This window comes from Panthera uncia (genome assembly GCF_023721935.1).
Source record: "Panthera uncia isolate 11264 chromosome D3 unlocalized genomic scaffold, Puncia_PCG_1.0 HiC_scaffold_8, whole genome shotgun sequence".
In the NCBI taxonomy this organism is placed as follows: Eukaryota; Metazoa; Chordata; class Mammalia; order Carnivora; family Felidae; genus Panthera; species Panthera uncia.
In genome coordinates, this window is record NW_026057586.1 from 49,060,559 (window position 1) to 49,085,699 (window position 25,141).

The 25,141-nt window shown below is 36.8% G+C and overlaps 1 protein-coding gene across 1 annotated transcript in view; it reads right to left on the reverse strand.

Moving 5' to 3' along the window:
* Window positions 1-226: 226 nt before the first annotated feature.
* Window positions 227-25,141, reverse strand: part of MIB1 (MIB E3 ubiquitin protein ligase 1) — a 121,613-nt gene continuing 96,698 nt past the window's right edge. Inside the window, exons 14-21 of the mRNA XM_049619651.1 lie at window positions 24,110-24,196; window positions 22,575-22,736; window positions 20,328-20,509; window positions 17,990-18,182; window positions 13,945-14,023; window positions 7,915-8,028; window positions 5,395-5,495; window positions 227-1,453 (exon numbers count right to left, since the gene is read on the reverse strand). Coding sequence (XP_049475608.1) covers window positions 1,313-1,453; window positions 5,395-5,495; window positions 7,915-8,028; window positions 13,945-14,023; window positions 17,990-18,182; window positions 20,328-20,509; window positions 22,575-22,736; window positions 24,110-24,196 — 1,059 coding nt within the window. The 3' untranslated portion in view covers window positions 227-1,312. The remainder of the gene's footprint in view (window positions 1,454-5,394; window positions 5,496-7,914; window positions 8,029-13,944; window positions 14,024-17,989; window positions 18,183-20,327; window positions 20,510-22,574; window positions 22,737-24,109; window positions 24,197-25,141) is intronic.

Here is a 25,141-nt window from a genome sequence, read left to right on the forward strand (position 1 = left end):
GGGCAGAAAATTATTAGATGCTCTAGAATCAAAAGTTTGAGTTAAAGGAAAAACTGCAGATAATCAGACATATTTCTGTAAATGTCCTGGTCACTCTTTCTAAAGTATTTATTATTAGGTTACTTACTATGTCTTGGATACTGTTGGCAATTTAAATAATATCCTCATTTGTAGATATAGAGTGTTTTCTTTATAACAAGTCTTAGCAACTGAAAGAAAATGGAAGGAGGGCTTACGATGTAGGTAGAACCAGTAACACTGTCAGAATCAACAGGGACAAAAAAAAGACTGTTGCCTTGAGACAATGCACTACCCTTCTCAGATCACTGGGGTACTACTCAGTACATGAGAAAAGCAACATGCAACCTCAGAGCCCAAATAGGGCAGTATCATTTCACCGGTCAGGTCAAGCCTGGATAAGTGACCACAGGGAAAACTGAGGTACACTTTTCATGGACTTTTTTTTTAAAGGCTGGCTAAACAGAACAGTGTAAAAATTAATACAGGAAAGGCAACTGTTAATGGTCAGTTAAAAGGTACTCTTTCATTGGCCACTTTCCCCCACCTCAGTTCCCCACTGTGACTGCTTATTCTTCCTTTTCATGTCAATCATTCTGAAACTGGCAATTTGATTCAAGTTTAACAATTTTCTTTTTAAGTCTATAAATTAAGCTAAATGCAAAGTCACTACTCTCTCATTCCATGCTTCCATTTACTCTAAGAATTCAGAAACAATCATTTGCATAACTTTTTATCTTAAAAAGATAATCCTCTCTTCAGATTATCTTATCTTCAATATTAACTATGTAAAACTCGTATTATAATTTTGTCGTTTAATATATGCGGCATAATGGTTTGACTTGCCCTGTTCACTTGATGCATGACTTTTCTGAGTACCTGTGTCAACTGTGTAAAATCACAATAAACTGAAGGACAGCTGATCATAAGGAGCTACATTTCTTGAGGTCTAACAAATTTACAAACTATAAGAAAAATGCAATAAAAACAAAAATAACAGGACATTCTTAAAGGACTTTCCCCTTAGAAGTGACAAGTAAATTACCTATGAATTATATGGATTTGATGTTTCAAATTAAAAGAAACAAAAACAAAAACCACAACTTCAAACACTGTCGTATAAAGGTTTTGTTTTTTTTTTTTTCTGTTCTGATACATTTACAGTCTAATTACACTCTAGGAAAGAAACTATGATATTAAAAATTAGTTCATTAGAATGTCCAACTAGCTTAACAGCTTCACTAAGAGCTCATGACCAAATACTTTAGCTGACAAAACACACTGAGTTTCTTAATTAATACAAAAGAATCCTTCGCTCAATAGCCTTGCGACAAATAGGACATTCACTCATTCGGTCTCCACAGAGCTGGCACGTTCCATGGCCACAGAGGAAAATCATATTCTTCAGACGATCCAAACATACAGGGCACATGGTCTGGAATGGGAGATAACAAGGTAATAAATGCTAAGACATTTTATATTTTGACATTGTAACATATAACAACTTTGTAACATTTTCTTTTGTTGTTTTAATCTTTTGTTGCTTTAAAATGTTCAAGAAATTTTTTTTAACTTAAAAATTTTTAAATAGTTAAAGTTATCCCTTTATATAAAATAGAAATATCAGTTGTACTGTCATGTATAAAAGACACTTCATTAAATAAATACTATATAAAACAAAAAATGCAAATGTCAAAATCTAACAGGAAATGAATGAAAAATAGCCCCATTCAGTCTCATTCAGATTCCCCAACTCTGTGTACTATGCTGTTCTTGTATGAAAGTAACACAATACATCAGGCCTATGGGGGAGGGGGAGCAGTGTACAGATGTCCCTAAAGACACATGCCACACACTATGATAGTATCTCAGCCCTATTATCACTATCACTTTAAAAACAAGCAAACTGGGGCTTTGTGGGGCTAAACACCTCCCCACCACAGGCCATAATGTAAACTGGATCATGTGGCCCCAGAGCTCTTGCTTTGAAACATCCTTCACTGGATTACTATTAATGTAGATCCCCTTCAATTAAAAACAATTAGCCTTACTTACACATTAACAAATGTAACTTCATGAACTCAGAAAAATTTAGAAGTACGTTAGGTATACTTTGGTGAAAACACTCTAGGAAATCACATAATTTTTCACAAAAACACATTTTACATTTTATTTTCAGAAAAACATTTTTTACCTTACTATACCACAATACTTCATGTTATGAAGTCATTTCTATGTTATTTGGGAAAAGTATCCATGGAAAAGTATCCTAAATAACATAGAAATGACATAATCAAGAAGAATTTCTAGATTAATAAACTAGGCCTAAGGCCTATACGAAAATGTAATGATCAACTTTGACAATGATCACTGTGGCAGGGAGGGGGAAGGAACTACAAATCTAATTGTTAGCCCCACCCTTCCAAAGTAAATTTTCACATGTATCTACCTTAAAGCTTGAGAGACAAAGCTGTAGAAAATTGTATATACTTTTTTATTTTAAAAAGCCAAACCAGGGGCGCCTGGGTGGCTCAGTCGGTTAAGCTTCCGACTTCGGCTCAAGTCATGATCTCACAGTCTGTGAGTTCAAGCCCCGCATTGGGCTCTGTGCTGACAGCTCAGAGCCTGGAGCCTGCTTCAGATTCTGTCTCCCTCTCTCTCTGTCCCTCCCCTGCTCATGCTCTGTCTCTGTCTCAAAAATAAATAGAAACATAAAAAAAAAAAAAAAAATTAAAAAGCCAAACCAGCCTTTTAGTACCATTAAAATGGTTTCTTTCCCATTAAATTTTCAAGAGTTCTATGCAGTCAATTAGTAACTTCAGTTACTTTGAGATTAATATATTCTTAATAGCACGTGAAATTACACCGGGGTAAGAGAAAGATTGGAGATTTAAATTTTAAAAAGAGTTATTCAGATGCTTTGTCTTGGTTACCTTAACAAAAGTCAAGGACCAAGGTCCCTGCAAGAAATCCCATCAGTCCTCAGAATGAATTTTGTTATAACTGTTTAAATATATTTTTGTGATGAAATGTGGTCATGAGTATTATTTAAGGGGGAAGAAACTTCTTTGGAGTGCTGAACTTGGGATAAAAGTAGAGCTGGATTATTTATTTATTTATTTTAAGTTTATTTGAGAGAGACAGAGGCAGAATGAGTGGGGGAGGAGCAGAGAGAGAGGGAGAATCCCAAGTGGGCCCCATGCTGCCAGCACAGAGCCCCACTTGGGGCTCGTACTCACGAAACTGTGAGATCATGACCTGAGCCAAAACCAAGAGTGGAATGCTTAACTGACTGAGCCATCCAGGCGCCCTAAGCTGAATTATTTTTTCAGGACCCATAATAGGGTTCAAAATTATCATTATTCACAATTAATTTTAATTCACAAATAGGAGATGAAATGCTTTTCAGAGAAGACTTGTTCAAAAATCAGTTTTACCTTTCTATAAGGGTCTTATGGGAAAGAAAATGAGATGCTAAGGAGCTTTAAGATTTAAAAAAAATTTTTTTTAATGTTTATTTTTGAGAGACAGAGAGTGAGCAGGGAAGGGGCAGAGAGAGAGGGAGACACAGAACCCGAAGCAGCTCCAGGCTCTGAGCTGTCAGCACAGAGCCTAACATGGGGCTCGAACTCACAAACCGTGAGGTCATGACCTGTGAAGTCAGACACTTAAGCGACTGAGCCTCCCAGGTGCCCCGGAGCTTTAAAAGATTTTTGAAACATTCTATTTTATATTAGAATGAGCTAAATATGTTCCTATTTTTATGTTGCTACATAAGAACTGGTAAATCCATGTTTATCTTTACTTAGTCACCATATAACAAGTATTACTAGGTACTAGATTTCGAAACAAAAACTAGCCAAGTCATAGAGTTTTAATCTTTTCAGATGGGTGCTTAAATTCCTAATAAATACATATGCTTAATTCTTTAATAACTATCTACTATATTACTCTATCACAAGGGTCATTAGTTATCCTATTTATTAACTATATTACTTATAAACTCAGGTAGAAAAGACAAGTGATGACTAACAACTGCATGGCAACACTGATGTGATACCCAAACTAAAGAAATAACACCCTATGCTTCTCAATCTTTTGAATCAGATTTAATTGCTGGGTCAAATGATAAGGTGGGAAGGGAAAAAAGCAGACTTTCTTACTTACCATATATGTAACAAGTTTTAACTAGCTTCTTTATTTTACTGTTGCTGCTATGAAATATTGAGTAGATAAGAGAGGACCTCTGTTGGTATGTATAAGATATAAAGAACAATATAAACCACCACCCAGCTTAAAGCATGGAGTGCTACCCTTTCTTTTGAAGCCCCTCCATATATCTTCCCAAATCCTTTCCATCTACCCATCACTGAAACCCACTATTCTAAATACTGCATTTATCTTTCCCTTGCTTTCTGTTATGGTGTGCGTGACAGAGTGAGAATGAAAGAGAACATATATATTTTTCCTTTCTACTGAAGTATCAGTCACACTTATATAGAAATGTGCACAGATCATAAATGTACCATTTGATAAAAGTTCACAAATTGATCAAATGCACGTAATGGGCACTTTATATCTCTCTATACAGAAACTTCCCTTGTGCCCCACCTTGCAGCCATCCCAGCCAAGAAAACCACTACCCTTGGTTTTAAACACCATCTGTACAATTTTTTCCAAATTTGCACTTCAAAATAATATCCTGCTTAGTTAATATTACAGTGACAAACTTTTCCAAAGGGTTTTTACTAATTTGTACTCCCGTATTCTAATACTGTGTACTGATCATTTCTTTCTTTTTCTTTTTTTTTAAGTAGGCTTCACTCCCAGTGTGAAATCCAACACAGGGCTTTAACTTACAACTGTGAGCTCGAGGCCAGAGCTGAGATCAAGAGTCATTCGCTTAACTGACTGAGACTCCCAGGTGCCCCTATACTGACAATTTCTAACACAGAGTTTTCTACTCAGTCTGGTAGGGAGACAGGGACCTCACTGTAGTTTTCTTTTCTGTAATTTTCCTTTCTTCTACTTCCTCCTCTTCTTTTTTTAATGTAAGCTCTATGCCCAAAGTGGGGCCTGAACTCACAACCCCAAGATCAAGAGTCACATGCTCTACTGACTAAGCCAGCCAGGCACCCCAATTTTCATTTCTTGATTACTAGTCTGGTTGAGCATTACTGGTCATCTGTTTGTTTCTTATTTTGGAAAAGGCCTGATTAAATCTTTTAATCATATTACCTTTTACAAACTATTCAAATACTATACATGATACGCTAATGTGAATCCTACTTACTATGTAAAACACCAACAGCTTTATAGAAGAATATTAAATGCCATCCTTAGAATCATCATTTACCATGAAGAGATCATCATTACCTGCTCCTTAATGTCCTGTAACTGCTGTTGCAACTTTTGCACATCTGCATTGACATTGGTATTATCCTTGTCCTTTTGTAACACAGGAATATTTCCACTTGCTATAATACAAATAAAATATTTTAATGTTATGACTGTTTTGACATAGCAATGATTTTTTTTATTTCTAAAATTATTACTACTTTATTAAAAACCAGACTATTACTAGAATCCCCTTAAAATTTTTTTTCACTCATGGACAACCAATACAGTAGTGACATTCACGTTATACTCCTTCATTTATAATCTTTAAAAAGAAACAGGTTTGCACATTATTTTCTAATTCTATTTAACTCAGCTAGACAACAAACTACACACAGACTTTTGAGTTCTCCGAGGCTCTTCTACCTGCTTCCTTTGGCAAGCTCACAAACACATTCTATGCTTGTTTTCTCTGTTCCTGCATTTTACAAAGCCAAGATGGGAGGCAGCACAGCACTTTAGCCAGTTTGGGCAGCAATAATTATAAAGTCTCTTAGATGATGTTTAGGAGAACACACAAAAACCTAACCTCCTTCCTTTCTTCCCAGCCCTCCTTGTTACTGATTGGAGATGAGGAATTCCATGAAAGAAAAGATGTGATCAGTGGGTCTACTAAACGGAGGGAGTTTTTTTTTGTTTTTTTGTTTTTTTGTTTTTTTTTTGAGAGAGGGAGAGAGAGGGAGAGAACAAGCGGAGGAGGGGCAGAGGGAGAGAGAAAATTCAAGTAGGCTGCACGCCCAGTGTGGAGCCTGATGTGGGGCTCAGTCTCACAACCCTGAGATCATGACCTGAGCCGAAATCAAGAGTTAAACCTTTAACTGAATGAGGCACCCAGGCGCCCCTGGAGGGAAATTTTTTATTGCACTTTTCCTACTCTTTAGACTTTTACTCTTTTACTCCAGTTAACTTGTTTCTGGGATTTTAATTCTGCTCTATCAGTGATAAAGACAAAGAGCCCTGAGCAGAACTGGCTACACTAATGTTCTTCCTCGTGCATACACAGAACAAAGAAATCAAAGGTACCATTCCAAGCTTCTATCTAGTGCAAAATGAAAAATATTTTTATACAGCTATAGTACTGAAAAGGTTGAAAGTAGGGGGCGCCTGGGTGGCTCAGTCAGTTGAGGTTCTGACTCTTGGTTTCAGCTCAGGTAATGATCTTGATGTTTCGTGGGTTTGAGCGCCCACATTGGGCTCTATGCTGGCAGTGTGGAGCCTGCTTGGAATTCTCTCTCTTTCCCTCTCTCTTCCCCTCCCCCACTCACACTGTCTCTGTCTGTCTCATAATAAATAAATAAACTTTAAAAAAAAAAAAAAAGAAAAGTGCTGGAGAGGATGCGGAGAAATGGGAACCCTCTTGCACTGTTGGTGGGAATGCAAACTGGTGCAGCCACTCTGGAAAACAGTGTGGAGGTTCCTCAAAAAAATTAAAAATAGATCTACCCTATGACCAAGCAATAGCACTGCTAGGAATTTACCCAAGGGATACAGGAGTGCTGATGCATAGGGGCACTTGTACCCCAATGTTTATAACAGCACTCTCAACAACAGTCAAATTATGCAAAGAGCCCAAATGTCCATCAACTGATGAATGGATAAAGAAGATGTGGTTTATATATACAATGGAATACTACTTGGCAATGAGAAAGAATGAAATATGGCCTTTTGTAGCAACGTGGATGGAACTGGAGAGTGTTATGCTAAGTGAAATAAGTCATAGAGAGAAAGATACTGTATGTTCACTCTTATGTGGATCCTGAGAAACTTAACAGAAGACCATTGGGGAGGGGAAGGGGAAAAAAATAGTTACAGAGAGGGAAGGAGGCAAACCATAAGAGACTCTTAAAAACTGAGAATAAACTGATGGTTGATGGGGTGTGGGGGAGAGGGGAAAGTGGGTGATGGGCACTGAAGAGGGCACCTGTTGGGATGAGCACTGGGTGTTGTATGGAAACCAATTTGACAATAAATTATATATAAAAAAATAAATTAAAAAAAATTTTTAAAAGGTTGAAAGTAAATAATTTTTCATCTTTCCACTTCTTTACTGAGTTACATTTCAGTTTATCTACAGTTACTCTGTCCCGAATAAATGCTATTCTATAAAATACTGACATGCACTAGGTGAAATCTGCTACACCCAAGAATGAGATGTTAACACTTATATAACTGAAAAAATAATTTGTAATATGCTAATTCACCAAGATACTCTAAATTTAATGTTAAAAAAAAAGCAAATTTTCTCTAAGCAAGAACACAATTTTCTTTATATTACACATGGAGGTTTCTTAAAAAAACAAATGCTCAAAGTTCTATAATCATACTGCAAGCTAGAAAAATACAATCTCAAGTTTCCTGTAATAAGAACAAAACCCCATCTGTTCCTCTGTAGACTGAGGTCACGTACCTTGTGCTTCACAAGCCGACATTCTACTACACGTGAGAAGAGATGTTCATGAAAGTCCCAACAAGACAGCAAAGTAAGAAAAATACACTTACAGATGTCATCAGTGGCATCTTCTGAACTTTTCCCTCCACAACACATAATGAAAGGCACTCTTCGTTCAACTACTGCTCGGCACTGCACACACTTCTTCATCAGGCTAGCACAGTCTGGAAAACAGCAATAGGATACTTCTTACAAGAGACAACATGATAAGAGGGTTGGCCTTTTTTGTTCATTTTTAAATTTCACACTAAGATGGGGCACCTGGGTGGCTCAGTCAGTTAAGCTTCTGATGTTGGCTCAGGTCATGATCTTGCGGTTTGTGGGTTCGAGCCCCACGTAGGGCTCTGTGCTGACAGCTCAGAGCCTGGAGCCTGCTTCGATTCTGCGTCTCCCTCTCTCTGCCCCTCCCCTGCTCACGTACATTCTCTCCCTCTCTCAAAAATAAATAAACTTTAAAAAAATTTAAATTTCACATTAAGAGAAACATTAAACAAGTTCTATGAATACACAATTCTATCTTCTTAAAATGTTACCATCTTACAAATGTATATTCTCTAAAGGCAGCCTCTAGAAGAGAGCGCCCCTTGTCATGAAAATAATGACATTTTCTAGTAATATATTAGAATAAATTGTCAAAGTTGTTTTTCTGGGTTTTTAACTGTTTTGTTTTTTTTTTTGAGAGAGAGAGAGAGGGCATGTGTGAGCAGGGGCAGGGCAGAGAGAGAGAGAGAAAGAGAGAGAAAATCCTAAGCAGGCTCTCTGCACTGTCAGAATCCCAAAGTGGGGCTTAATCTCACGACTGTGAGATCATGACCAGAGCTGAAATCAAGAGTCAGACAGACGTTCAACAGACTGAACCACCCAGTCACCCCCCCCCTTTTTTTTCCACCTGCAAATAAGCACAATTTTATTTATCCCTTTTCAATATGTATACCTTTTATTTTTTTTTCATTTTTTATTTTTTTCATGCCTTGTGCCCTAGCTAGTTTTTTTTTTTCAACATAATACTTAATTTTATTTTTTTTTAATTTACATCCAAGTTAGTTAGCATATAGTGAAACAATGATTTCAGGAGTAGATTCCTTAGTACCCCTTACCCATTTAGCCCATCCTCCCTCCCACAACCCCTCCAGTAACCCCTAGTTTGTTCTCCATATTTATGAGTCTCTTCTGTTTTATCCCCCTCCCTGTTTTTATATTGTTTCCCTTCCCTTATGTTCATCTGTTTTGTCTCTTAAAGTCCTCATATCAGTAAAGTCATATGATATTTGTCTTTCTCTAATTTCACTTAGCATAATATCCTCCAGTTCCATCCACGTAGTTGCAAATGGCAAGATTTCATTCTTTTTGATTGCCGAGTAATACTCCATTGAATATATATACCACATCTTCTTTATCCATTCATCCATCGATGGACATTTGGGCTCTTTCCATACTTTGGCTATTGTTGATAGTGCCCCTATAAACATGGGGGTGCATGTGTCCCTTCGAAACAGCACACCTGTATTTCTTGGATAAATACCTAGTAGTGCAATTGCTGGGTTGTAGGGTAGTTCTACTTTTAGTTTTTTGAGGAACCTCCATACTGTTTTCCAGAGTGGCTGCACCAGCTTGCAGTCCCATCAACAAAGCAAAAGTGTCCCTCTTTCTCCGCATCCTTGCCAACATCTGTTGTTGCCTGAGTTGTTAATGTTAGCCATTCTGACAGGTGTGAGGTGGTATCTCATTGTGGCTTTGATTTGTATTTCCCTGATGATGAGTGATATGGAGCATTTTTTCATCTGTCAGTTGGCCATCTGGATGTCTTCTTTGGAGAAGTGTGTATTCATGTCTTCTGCCCATTTCTTCACTGGATTATTTGTTTTTTGGGTGTTCAGTTTGATAAGTTCTTTATAGATTTTCAATACTAACCCTTTATCTGATATGTTGTTTGCAAATATCTTCTCCCATTCTATCGGTTGCCTTTTAGTTTTGCTGACTGTTTCCTTCACTGTGCAAAAGCTTTTTATTTTGATGAGGTCCCAGTAGTTCATTTTTGCTTTTGTTTCCCTTGCCTCCGGAGATGTGTTGAGTAAGAAGTTGCTGCGGCCAAGATCAAAGAGGTTTTTGCCTGCTTTCTCCTCGAGGATTTTGATGGCTTCCTGTCTTACACTGAGGTCTTTCATCCATTTTATTTTTGTGTTTGGTATAAGAAAGTGGTCCAGGTTGCTGTCCAGGTTGCTTCTGCATGTTGCTGTCCAGTTTTCCCAGCACCAGTTGCTGAAGAGACTGTCTTTATTTCCATTGGATATTCTTTCCTGCTTTGTCAAAGATTAGTTGGCCATACGTTTGTGGGTCCATTTCTGGGTTCTCTATTCTGTTCCATTGATCTGAGTGTCTCTTCTTGTGTCAGTACCATACTGTCTTGGTGATTATAGCTTTGTAATACAGATTGAAGTCTGGGATTGTGATGCCTCCTGCTTTGGTTTTCTTTTCAAGATCACTTTGGCTATTCGGGGTCTTTTCTGGTTCCATACAAATGTTAGGATTATTTGTTCTAGCTCTGTGAAGAATGATGGTGTCATGTTGATAGGGATTGCACTGAATATGTAGATTGCTTTGGGTAGTATCGACATTTTAACAATATTTGTTCTTACTATTCAAGAGCATGGAATCTTTTTCCATTTTTTTTGTGTCTTCTTCAATTCCTTTTGTAAGCTTTCTATAGTTTTCAGTGTATAGATTTTTCACCTCTTTGGTTAGATTTATTCCTAGGTATCTTATGGTTTTTGGTGCAACTGTAAATGGGATCAATTCCTTGATTTCTCTTCCTGTCGCTTCATTGTTGGGTGTATAGGAATGCAACCAATTTCTGTGCATTGATTTTATAACCTGCAACTATGCTGAATTCATGAATCAGTTCTAGCAGTGTTCTGGTGGAATCTTTTGGGTTTTCCATACAGAGTATCACGTCATCTGCGAAGAGTGAAAGTTTGACCTCCTCCTGGCTGATCTGGATGCCTTTTCTTTGTGTTGTGTGATTGCAGAGGCTAAGACTTCCAATACTATGTTGAACAAAAGTGGCAAGAGTGGACATCCCTGTCTTGTTCCTGACCTTAGGGGGAAAGCTCTCAGTTTTTCCCAGTTGAGGATGATATTAGCGTTGGGTCGTTCATATATGGCTTTTATGATCTCGAGGTATGATCCTTCTATCCCTACTTTCTTGAGGGTTTTTATCAAGAAAGGATTCTGTATTTTGTCAAATGCTTTCTCTGCATCTGTTGAGAGGGTCATATGGTTCTTGTCCTTTCTTTTATTGATGTGATGAATCATGTTAATTGTTTTGCAGATATTGAACCAGCCCTGCATCCCAGGTATAAGTCGCACTTGGTCGTGATGAATAATTTTTTTAATGTATTGTTGGATCCGGTTGGCTAATACCTTGTTGAGGATTTTTGCATCCGTGTTCATCATGGAAATTGGTCTATAGTTCTCCTTTTTAGTAGGGCCCCCTTTTTTTTAAAATAAAAAATACTTCAAGATCTTAAGGCTTGAGAATAAAGAAGGAAGATACTTTTTATAAGTTTTAACTAATATAGAATTATAAGGTTGCTCACATAATTTTCTAAATGTACTTTCTATTGTAAACAGTTTGTCTCTAAAATTCCTAAAATATGTTGAACAATTCTCTTCCTTCTCTATCAAATTGATGTCATTTATTATGGAATTGTTTAGTAACTACTTGTTTAATGTAGTAGCCATGAAAATATCAAAAATATATCATAATGGACTTTCTAATGTTATGTATCAGAGAAATGCTCTCCCATCCCAAGAGGAAATACCTAGGCAAAATTACAGGTTGTGGATTGTTAATTCTACATCTAAAGTTATTAACTAATTACAAAATAACATCCTGCAATATATCCTTTCTCATTAGCATGTATTATGAACGTATACTCCATATCTTAGTCTATGTACCAAGTGTCTTTATCGTCTCAAAAACAGGGGGGGACAAAAAAAACCCAGGAAAATTGTGAAAGGTATCCAGGGATAATTTATGTAGACAAGATGGGGCATACGCTCCTAATGGTGCTTGCACTGGTGGACAGAGAAGGATTATCAAGACCAATCTCATGTCAAGGCCCAGACAGAGCTGGGTCTGATGCTGGCCTATGCACGATGCACTAGGTAGGAGCAAATGCTAATAGAAATCTGGTTTGGGATTTGTCTTCAATCTGAGAGCACATTTTTTCCTTAAATTTAGTGGATTAAACTAATTAATTAATTTGATATGTAACAATTATTTGAAATTCTTTTAAGTTAGACTGTTACACTGTTTCTACAAAATCTTTCTTACTCCCCCCCAAAATGGATACAGTCTCTCCTTCCTCTGGTCTGTCAAGGCATTTACACTCTTCAAGGCTTCAATACTCTGTTTAACATTACTGGGATATGGACTGCTCCACCATTCCTTGAAAGAGGGGCATTTTCCACCTCAATTTCATCTTCCCTAGCAAATAAATGTTTAACAATTTGTCTGTAAAATGGAGAAAACAATCTACTTCTTAGGGTTGTTGTGAAGATAAGTGAGGAAGTATTCTAAAAGAAATTAAAATGTCTGGTACCAGTCAAGAGCTTAATAAAAGTTAGCTATTCCTCTTGTTATAAAAGTTAGCTGTTACACTTGTTACATCTGAATACAAAGACAATGTAAGAACGTTGGGAAACTCCTGGGGAAAACACCACAATAAGGCCTGAGAATCTGTATCATCAACTACTCATTATAACCAGCTTTCAAAATCTCTTCTGTAGGTATCACTTTGTTCTATCACATGGGTCAGTAAACTACAGCCTACAGGCCAAACCCAACCAGGTCCCTGTTTTTATAAATAAAATTTTAAGGAAGAACAATCCCGCCTATTTATTTACATGCTGTCTATGGTTGTTTTTGCACTACAATGGCAGAGTTGAGCAATAGGAAAGAGTTAAGTACTTACTACAGAAACCATGTGGCCTATAGAGTCAAAAATATGATTTGACCCTTTACAGAAAAAGTTTGCTAGCCCCTAGACTATGAAAACTTAAGTAACCTGAGCTCTTTTTACTTAAGACAGAAATCTCTTTCCACAAGCCCTCTGACAGTTGATAACAGCCATTATACTAGTCTTTGGAAAACAAAACCAATTACTTGAGGCAGAATGTTATAGGAGGAAACCTTGATCCTTTATTTAGTTAATGAGCTGCCTATCAGAATGAAAAAAACCACCAAGGTTTAAAACAAATCTATGTCAATGAAATTAATCTATCATATAATCTGTGTATTACTTAAATATTACACTGAAAATCAATACCTATTGACTATAAACTATTTTATAATAGAAAACACCATGCTTTACTTTGAGCTCATTTAAGTAAAGTGTAAGTTGTTAAACTTGTTTAAAATCCTTCACTGACAAATGAAACCAGCAAAGGGAAGAGGAGAATGTTGAACAGTGCATGAATTTGAAAAGAACAAGAGGGGGATATAAAAAGGAAGGGACTCTGAGATAGTATGTTTAAAAGATATTTTAAAACATCATGAACTTTCAATATATCCTCCAAAACAGCTCTTTTAACATAACGACTAAGAAAGGTTAAGAAGGCCAGACAGTATAGCCCCAAATAGTTGCTGTGGGTGATTCAGTAGTGGGGGAAAAAAGTATGCAGGAGAGACAATATTAAGGTGAAGACAAATGAAGATGTGCCAATTTTATATGTGAAAAGCCCTAGACTAAATGTTTCAAAATTCATTTTTGGAAATAAATTTCTATTGTGTGTGATAAGAGATCATTTTGTGCTGATACAAATGAAATCAAAATGTGAGCTGGTAGAACATAGCTTGTTCTGCCTTCTCTAACCTCAGAGCAAGGAGGGACATAGGTGACATTGTACATAGTACCGAGGAAGAGATGGAAGGTACTAGAAAGGCTGACCAATGTTTTTGCTCATGGGTTATATATCTAAAAAAAAAAAAGCAAAACAAAACAAAACCTCAAAGCTATACTTTGTTTCATTTTCTAGTTCTATAAAGACACCAAGGAAGTTCTGTACAGGCTACTTACTCTCACAAGCACACATGTGTCCACAAGGTTGAAAAAGAACAGCTGCTTTCTTGTCAGAGCATACCACACATTCTTCAATCTACAAAAAAAGAGGTTACAGCATAAGTGTGAACATGTACAGATAAATCCTGTAACTCTAACAGTTTCTTTTGTATCCAAGTGTATTTCCTCTATAAGGAAACACTCTTAGCACAGTGAAACTTCACACACTCTACTTCTCTGTCCTTGACTCTCTGGGTTGCTCATTTTTTCACCTTTATAAACTCTGGCCCTTCATAGGTTCTATTTCCATGTTAGTCTTCCTACCTATCCTAAAGAATGATAAAGAAAACTCCATTTCCTCTGTGGTCAGAAAGACCAGAATAGGCTTTAATTTTCTTTTATTCAAAAATTACTTTGAAAGAAAAATAAAAAGAACAAATAAAGGAGTATAAAAATAAATCTAAGATAAGCTAGATTTCTAATATTAATAAAAAACCAGCCAGATTAGCAGACTGCTAGGGCCCAAGGGGAATTTTTCTATTTATCCACATCCAAGGAACTCTACCCAACATATCCCTTTCTGGGACCTAGTCAGTTCTCCCATGCTGGTGGGAGTCCATGGCTTTGCCCTGTTCTTTCTCTATAATCTCTAAAGGCACAAGTCTTCCACTATCTATTCATAATATTCCTTAATTTTATCTCCTCTTCATCTCCACTTCATCTGAGTTTTGAGTGTGTAACTATTTCTCTTGGTTTTTTTCAACCCCATCCCACCCCACTGCCCTTGCATTTTTCACTTGTTCTCCCCCCTTCTGACACACATTCACATTTACCCATATCTTGTGACATTAATATTACTGCCCCAAAATGATGATCACCACTCATCTATAATTTCACCTAACTAACCAAATTTTGCATGTGCTCTCTCTATGGACTTTCCCAATGTGTACCTTGCTATGTACATATAATTTCTATAGTTGAATAACAGGAGAAAGCAGTAAGATATGATTGGTTGGGACCTTTATATTTCTGGATTCAAATTCCAGTCCCAATAAGAACAAATTACCTAACACTGTTGAGCCAAAGTTTTTTTTTTAAATCTAAATGATAAAGAACAAACCCTTCTTCACAGGGTGGTTAAACCAGATATTATGTATGGAGTGTTTAGTTAAAAAAATCTTTGTAGCCTTAACATTTTTCCCCCTTTGGATTTTTTTCCTCAGGTTACATTCCCAGGAATGAAATTACTAAATCAAAGCATGTTTTTTGCAAAGGTTCACAAATACTGTCAGTATGGTCTCTCAAAAACATGAACCCATTTATTCAGCCTCCAGCAGTGTTTAAAAGAGTGTGCATTTTCCACTGTCCAGGATAGCATTTTTTAGATTTTATTTATGCTTATTTGATAGGAATGATTAATGGTAATTCATAATTTTTTATTTATATTTCCTTAACTGCTAAGGAGATAAAGCTTATTTACTCCCCCTTCCTCCAAATATTAGTTTTATAATTTGTTTGATCTTTAATGAAGATGTTCATTACTCTTTAACCACTTGGGGTCACTATTTCTTTATATTCAAAGCTCTGTAGCTAACCTGGCAAATCTGTTTGGTGGGTATGTTACTTTTTGTACTTTTCTGCAGGTTTGAAAATTTTATAACTTGAAAGTCAAACTGAAAGCCTACTGATTCTTGGAATTCAGAAATGGTCTAGAAAGGTATGACAGCACATTCCTCCCTCTCTACCTGCTCCATCAATTTTCCCTTTGTAGACACTCTTGTTTGTATCATCACACAGGGGAAAGAACAGGGACTTAAGAATCATGAGAGGGGCGCCTGGGTGGCGCAGTCGGTTAAGCGTCCGACTTCAGCCAGGTCACGATCTTGCGGTCCGTGAGTTCGAGCCCCGCGTCAGGCTCTGGGCTGATGGCTCGGAGCCTGGAGCCTGTTTCCGATTCTGTGTCTCCCTCTCTCTCTGCCCCTCCCCCGTTCATGCTCTGTCTCTCTCTGTCCCAAAAATAAATAAAAAACGTTGAAAAAAAATATTTAAAAAAAAAAAAAAAAAAAAAGAATCATGAGACCTGCATTTGATTCTTTGAGTACACTTCTTTGAGCTTCAATTTTTCCAACTGTGAATCCTAGAGTCAGACAACCAGTAAGGGTTATTCAGTATCTGGGACTCCGCTTCTGGCAACCTGGGGCTCTGAACTCTGAACTTTACATCTCTCTCAAAGCACCTACAACATCCTATATGGCAAAGTAGATTTTAATCTAAGTTTACCAGCACATTACCAGTTTTTGGCAGCTAATTATCATATTCATCTCTGTCCTGACTACAAAACATGTGCTCAATAAAGATTTGTTAAAATAAGGCTTAATCCAACACAGAAAGTTTCAGGCCCAACAACAGAATGCATAGATCAATCTAAAAAATAAGAGAATGGCTTGAATTTTTACCCTTTCAGATTCTTTCCCAAACTGTTGCTTAGTGAGCAGGTAACTAAAGCAAATTATAAATACCAAGTAGAATGATCTGCATTAATCTATTAAGCAGGGATGACCTAGATAGAATGCATATAAAATGCCAACACAGCACCTGCAGTTAACAGACTGTCTGCACTTGACAGTTAAGTGTTGTTAGTTCATCCTTCCCACCTTTACAAAGAGACTAAGCAGCTATACACACCTTACTACTCCAAAATCCTCTATCCAAAAATAACTTCCTTGTAATTTTCTTGTGCCAAAAATTTTACCAAAGATTTGTTCATTTGGATCACAGAAAACATCTAGTTTTAGAAGGCTCCCTATGAAAATGTACAAAGCACCGGCAAGGTAACACCTTTTAAGTCATTGCCAGCTAATTCATTATAAGAATTAGTGCCAGCTCCTTTCTAATTAATGAAGGTTAATGAACAGCTTAAGAAACATCAAGGGAATAATGAAGAGAATAAAAAGAGAACAAAAAAAAGAGTATAAGCTTTATAAATGAAACCAAAGAAAACCAAGAGATCTTTTGGTTTAAGCTACTCACCTTAAGAGAAATCATTTGTAAAAAACTTAAATCTCATTTTAACACACACACGGAAAAACTAACAAGGAAAATCAATTATTTCAGTACAACCAAAATGGGTAAGACAATATAGTTATAGAGCACTAAGTTACACAGAAAAAGAATGAAACCAGAAACCTAGAAACGAATAATACTTCTCAAAAAGTAGAGTCAGACAAGATAAAAAGTTCAGAGTGGATACAGAATTTGGCCCTCGCTAACAGCAAGATGACAGACAGACTTTATTTGCCTCTTGGTGGGACACAATACAAAGTGAGTACCACCATCTGTGAGAATTTCTTGCCAAAAATGTTTAAGCTGACCCTAATCAAGCTGTTAGATCTAACTTCCAGTTTACAGGAAACACAGAGGATAAAGAAACAAATTACACAACACTCTGATAAAACAATCAAATCCAGAATGTGTGACATTCTACAAAAAACAAACAAACAAACAAACAACTGGTGTTTTATGAAGATGAATGCAAGAGAGTCCGTGTACTCAAAAAAGGTGCAATATATAATAACTACAATGAAAAATGGGATTAAGTACAGCTTTAGGTTATAAAAGCAAAATAGACTGATTTTTAACTTCTATAGTTTCTATATACAAAGAAGGAAACTCAAAATTGTTTTCTTGATAAATACATAAATTATACATTCTTAAATTTAAATCATCCTTTTTTTTTTTTTTTTTAATGTTTATTTTTGAGACACAGAAGGAGCATGAACAGAGGAGGGGCAGAGAGAGAGGGAGACACAGAATCCAAAGCAGGCTCCAGACTCTGAGCTGTCAGCACAGAGCCTGATGCAGCGCTCAAACCCACGAACCGTGAAATCATAACCTGAGCCAAAGTCAGACACTTAACCTACTGAGCCACCCAGGCACCTCAAATTTAAATCATTCTTAGAACAAAGTTTAACATACATATGGCATCATATAATCTTATTTATCATTATTTATAATCTCAAAGAACTTCATAAAATGATAAAATACTGTATTAAAAATATATTACCTTTGTCCTTGACTGAACTTGTTCTTTACAGATGAGGCATTTCTTGACTCGTGGAGAACACAAAGAACAGGTAGCAATATGTCCACATGGGCCAAAAAGAGTATCTCTCTTCATATCTGAGCACACCATGCACTCTTCTAAGGTTTCAGAATCATTACTAATCATGGAAGGACTTCGAGAACCCACCTGACCACTAACAAAAGAAAATACTTCTCATCAATCCTATCAGAATATTTATATTACAACTTCATTAAAATATTTTAAAAACATCTAGAGCATCATTCGCATACATAACAACAGCTTTAGTTATATTAAAAAATTAAGCTTTAACATCTGTATACGAAACACTGCATACCATATTTTTCCATTTGTATACATCTCTGCATCTTTACAGGCTTCTGATACTATTTAAATTTCAAATTGAACAAATAGCTCACCCAATGGAAAAGGGTGAATCTTCTTCTAACAAAGAAACCAAAAACACTAGTTACAAAAAATTTAACATAAACAGTTTCACTCAGAATCTGTTACCTATAAAGAACCAGCAGAGAAGGGCATAGGAATAAAACACAAATTCTAGCTAGAGCCCACATTAGTTATCCTAACTACAGACAGAATGAAGCATCATTAGAGTCTACAACTGACAGGGCACTGTGGAAAATACGTCACTGCAGCTGCTGTTTTGACATTTCTTTGAATGTATTCTTAAGGGGCATAAAATTCTACTATGGAAAGACAGAACACATCTATAAATATATAGATACAAGACACAGAAATACATATATATGACCAACTATAGCTATACAAAAGGGATACTCTGTTTCTACCATAATCTTCAGAAACTCATGAACATCCATACACACACACACACACACACACACACACACACACACACTGGTTCCATCTTAGACCCCAGCATTAAAGTTACTACTGCAGGAATTATAGTGCTTTAAATCTATATTTTTAGATATGCTCTGTCCTGCTGTAATAGAATTTTATGTTCCTCAAGGACACACTTAAAGAAATGTATATACCTCATATGAATTTCTCCATTAACAGCTCAATGTATAGATTCCAAAGAGATGTCATTTCATCTCCACACCCAAATTAAAAGAGAGGCAAGAGAACACAAAGATTAAGGGAAAACTACCAAAATGTTGAATGGCCAGAACCAGGTATAAACAGCAGTAATAGCTGCACAGCATTGTTGCATTGGGATAAAAAAAGGAACAAAATATACATACCTCTTTATATGTCTACAATATTTCATAATAAGAAAAGCAATTGTGTTATAAATAATTAAAATTACTGACATATTTTACTTTTAGAAAAAAAAAGACAGGTGTGAAATCATTTTTAGAGAAAACCCCATCAGGAATCGGTTCCTTCATGTGTTCATTCTTTCAATCCTTCAGTGATAGTGAGTGAGTGTCTGTCAGGCACTGTACAAGGTGCCAGAATTATTACAGACTTTGTGTGACATACACCCTACTGGTGAGCATGTACACTGCCTCTCTTATAAAAGTCTACCGAGCACCTGGGTGGCTCAGCTGGTTAAGTGTCTGACTCTTGATTTCGGCTCAGGTCATGATCTCATGGTTTTTGAGATCAAGCCCTGCATCGGGCTCTCCACTGACAGTGCAGAACCTGCTTAGGATTCTCTCACTCTCTCTCTATCTCTGCCCCTTCCCCATTCGCATTTGCGCTCTTTCTCTCTCCCTCTCTCTCTCTGTCTCTCTCTCTCAGAATACATAAACATTTTTTTTTTAAGTCTATTAAAAATTTCAGGGCACTTGGGTGGCTGAGTCAGTTAAGTGTCCAACTCTTGATTTCCGCTCAGGTCGTGATCTCATGGTTTGTGGGTTCAAGCCCCACACTGGGCTTTGCACTGACAGCATGAAGCCTGCTTGGGATTCTGTCTCCCTCTCTCTCTGCCCCTCCCTTGCTTGCTCTCTCTCTCTCTCTCAAAATAAATAAACATTTAAAAAAATAAAAGTCTATTACAATTTTGAATACATCTAACATTAATCACAGCAATTTCACTAGTACTTCTTCCTATAGATGAATTCCTCTAATGTATAGGAGTACTAGAAGATCAGGCTGGTTTAGAAAAGTTTCTTAGCACTTATTATGCATAAAGCATCGTATTTAGTAATGCAGAGATTAGGACACTAAGTAAGAGACACAGTGTCTGGAGAAAAATTTTTAAGGAAGAAAGCATCAACACAAGGAAGATGAGCAAAGACCAAGACATTCTCAAGTAATCAAGTCCTCCATTATGAAACCACATGGTGCTTTACAAAGAACAGTAAGTTTTATGACAAGAAATAATACAAACCTGACTTTTTCCTTATGACACTTTGCCAGTGCTTTGCAGAGGCTTGGATCAGGACAGAGATCAAGCGGCGATTGACCTTTCTTATTTCGAATGCTAAGGTCAGCACCATTGGCAGCCAAAAAACAGGCAATAGATGCTGCACTCTTCTTCTCCGCCCCCTGGGTACCAAGTCCCATTATTAACTGAAATCAAATGAAAAGAGTCATTATTTTCCCCTTAAGAATCTGTTATCAGTTCTCACCCCTAAATGTGTGTGTGCACGTCTGAGTGTATATTATATAAAAATTATATAAAAATGTCTGGAAAGAACTCACAGCCTACACAAGTATGGTGGGCATTTATGAGCTGCAGTCCTAACATCCATTCCCCTTCACTCCAGTTTTCTCAGGAATATAGTATGAGGAATGATCCACTCTTTAGTTTTACAGGTGGACCAAAGAAGGCTGAGACCAGTCAGATATCCACTTAATCTAGGTGATTAGTTCAGGGATGACAAATCAGATCAATTAAGGTCAATAAAACTCAAGACCAGGACTTCTGATTTAAGATATTGAGGAAACAGTACTCTCATTTCTTTTTTTTTTTTTTTAATTTTTTTCTTATGTTTTGTATTTGAGAGAGAGGCAGAGAGCAAGTAGGGGAGGGGCAGAGAGACAGAGACAGAATCCAAAGCAGGCTCCAGGCTCTGAGCTGTCAGCACAGAGCCCTACATGGGGCTCGAACTCACAAACCGTGAGATGGTGACCTGAGCCGAAGTCAGACACTTAACCAACTGAGCCACCCAGGTGCTCCAACAGTACTCTCCTTTCTACTCAATTTAGCTCTGGAGCTGTTAGCAACTGACATGAAATAGTAAGAGGAGAGACAACAGAAAAAAGAACCAGCACCAAGGAAGTGAGCCAAGAAAAGGAGAAGGCAATTAATCAGGTTCTGATTTCATCTGAGCTACTGACTCAAACATGTTATCAAACATCTGTAGAGCATCTGTAACAGACCAAGTACTATTTTTAGCACTTTCCATGAATTAACTCATTTAATCTTTGTAACAACCTTATTATGGAGTTAATTATTCCACTCCCTCCTTTTTACAATGAGAAAAAGGAGGTACACAAAGGTTAGAGAATTTAGCTATGGACATAGAGAAAGGTGGCAATTCTACAACACTTTGGTCTCAGACCCCCTCTGCAGTCTTAAAAATGATTCTAAAGTTTATATGGAACGGTCAAAGACTTAGAATAAGTCAAACAACTTTGAAAAAGAAGAAAAAAGTTGGGAAGACTTATACTACCTGAGTTGAATGTTTACTATAAAGCTACAGTAATTAAGACAATAGGGTTGGCATTACATACCTAAAGACACAGATCAACAGAACAGAATACAGGATCTAGAAAGACTTCACATAATATGGTTTATCGATTTGGGACAAACGCACAGCAGGCAATTCAGTAGAAAAAGACAGTCTTTTCAACAAATGGTGGTGGAATAACTGGAACATCCACAAGGAAAAAAATGAACTTTGATCCATACCTAATACTATATATAAAAATTAACTCAAAATGAATGGTAGTGCTAAATGTAACAGCTGAAACGTTATAAACTTCTAGTACAAAAGGGGAGAAAACCTTAGTGTCCTTGGGTTTGGCAAAGATTTTTCAGATAGGATACTACACAAAAAGCACAAACAATGACAGAAAAATTTATAAATTAGATCTCATCAAAATTAAGAACTTCTGCTCTTGCAAAAACACTATTAAAAGAATGAAAAGACAAGTCACAGACCGGGAAGAAATATGTGCAAATCCCATAACTGATAGGGAACTTGAATTCAGACTCTCAAAACTCAATAGTAACAAAACAGCTCAACAAAAGAATGCACAAAAGATGGGAACAGACACTTCATCAAATATATGTAAGTACAAGCAAATGAAAAGATGTTCAATATCAGGCAGTGGTCATTAGGGAAATGCAAATCAAAATCCCACCATAGCATTACACACTCAACATGAATGGCTAAAGTTAAAAAAGAACAACCAAACAACTTTCAACTTTCACTAAGAATTTGAAGCAATGTAGCTCGAATTAACTATTGCTTAGTTCATACACTATATTTCTACATATGCAGTTCTGAAAAAATATTTCATCAGATTAAATTAGCCATAAATTTAAGATCTTGCATTAAAAGATACTTCCAAAAAAAAAAAAAAAAGATTCTTCCAGTAGTACTGAATTAAAGATTAATTTACTCACTGTGTTTTTGGATGGCTCCCATGCAGCATCAACCTTCCCCACATCCTGCATATCTTGGAGTTGACGTAGCTGAGACAAGGTATGGTGCCTCAGAGCTTCGTGCAAAGGAGTATCCCCATCTTTATCCTGAATATCTAATTTGGCACCTGCACGGACCAAAAGCTAAAAGAGAAAGACATCTCATTTGCTAAGGTCTCTCTGGCCCACAAGAAATTACAACATATCTAAAGTAACAGTGACAAAGCCCTGGACCTACCTGAAGGGGTTTGCCACTAAAGCCAATTATTTTTATGTTTTCGCTTGCTACTCTCAAAACTCCTGTGGCTCCTTTACAAATAGTGATGAGCTCTAGTTACTCAAATATATCGAATCCGAGAAAACAGAAGGAAATGAGAACCAATTCACAGACTCCAAGATCAAGATAACTGGGAGAAATTGAAGACTTTTTTTCTCTTTTTCTTTCCTTCCTTCCTTCCTTCTCCTTTCTTCCTTTCTGCCTTCTCCTTCTTTCTCCTTCCTTCTTCCTTCCAGATTTTATTTTTTAAAGTAATCATTAAAGTAATCTTCACAATAAATGTGAAGTGTTCACTAAACTACAACCTCTGATATAAAATGCATAATTGATAAACTTTAATAGATGTTTTAAGTAGCAAATATAACTTTGTAGTTAAGGCTTTGCTTATGGTACTTTTTAACGATTTTCCTAATTCTTCCTACAAATGCTGTCAGAGTTTTAGAAAAACACCATAATCAATCTCAAGCATATGGTCTTACCTATCTTGGCAAATGGCCATTTTTTGGTGGTGTTTTGTTTTTTGGGTTTTTTTTAATTTGTCCCCAGAAGTTTACATGAGATGTCACTCTCTGACAGTGTTTCTCAAATATGAACATGCATGAGAATTACCTGGTGGGCTTGTTAAAGCACAGAATGCTAGTTCCCACCCCTGCAGTTTCTGATTTACTCAGTCTGAGGAGCCCAAGAATTTTCTACCAAGGTCCCAGGTGATGCCGATGCTGGTGGCTCAGCTTCTAAGCTTTAAGAATCACTGCTCTACAAAAAAATTTTAAACTGATAATCTTTCAAATATTTTGTCTGGAATATCAGGTTAGTCAAATATGTATATATTTGTGGCAAACGTCCAGCCTAAGTTTTTCATTATAGTTCACTCTCAATTATACAACCCTGGGATCAGGACCCTAGCCAAAATCAAGAGTCAGACACTCAAACAACTGAGCTATCCAGGAGCCCCAGGAATGTACTTTTTAAAAAACTAATTTATATGTTACTTTGAAATTCTCTGATTTAATATTTTGGCAACAAAATAGTCTGGCAACAAAATTACATAACAGACTTTGAATATCAGTTTTAAGATTTTCCCCATTATAAATTAAAACTCTCTGCCCAGTATTAGCCAAAACTCATAATTTGTTCATCTAACTATGCCTTCTGAAAAATCTATGTATCATTTTCAAGACCTTCTAGAAATCTATCTGGTAAAACACACTTGTAAGATTCTTGTTAGTAAATACTTTACCCTCACAATCTGGGTGTGCTGTCGTTCAACAGCAAGGTGAAGGGCAGTTTGCTGGTTCACATTCTGGATATCGAGGTTGGCATTACCCTGAACAAGAAGAACAACGTTTATATATTCAACATTTGACAATCGTAAGCAACACTAAAACTGTAACTCTTCATGAGAAATAAATAACACAAACACTGCTGACCACTTTCCTCTCTTCTAGCTACTGCAACACTGTTCTCATAACAGTTGCTGGTAATACAGGAAGAACCAGATGGCGCAGCATCTTTCAGAGGCAGAAAAGCAAGCTTACAATAATTATTTTTACTATAGTGACTCCATCCAGGAACAGTTAAATGACAAAGTTCAATACAGAGCTCAAACACAGCTCCTTCTCAAGCTCCATTATACAGCAATAGAGACAATTAGCTCCTTTTAACTGTAAATAGTATTTCCTAAAACGTTCTATTAATGAATCGTCATATTGGATTTAGATTTACTCTAATGACCTAATAAGGTCATGTACCCTTGCTGCATAACTGAGCTCTTATTCAGTGAAAAGGAACTTCACTTGAGGATGAGAAGACAATGTTTAATTAGTATATAAAAATACTTACTCAAGGGAAAGCAGAAAGCCCTACCAGGGTCCTGGGGTAGTCAAAGCCCTATATGAGAACAGCTGATGCCAAGGACAGAGGAAAGGAGCAAAAGTCCAGAACTTACTGGCACCAGGAGACCTAGAGCTTCAGGAACTTAAGCAAGCATTCCACCATCTCACACTCATTTCCTTGCTTCTAACATGGTGACAGTACAACCTACTACACAGGGTCAATGGGATTATGGGGTTCAGGGTGGGCTGCCCCTAAATAATGCCACTTTGGCATACTAATTATTTTGAATTAAAGTTACTTAAACAGCTAGCACAAGGACACTCAGACCTTCCTTTGTCTCCTGAAAGCAAGAAATAAATTCCCCATGTGAAGGCTATCTTCCTTGACCCTGGAGGGTAGAAGGCATCCTTATTGTCAGAGATGGGGAATTAAGGGC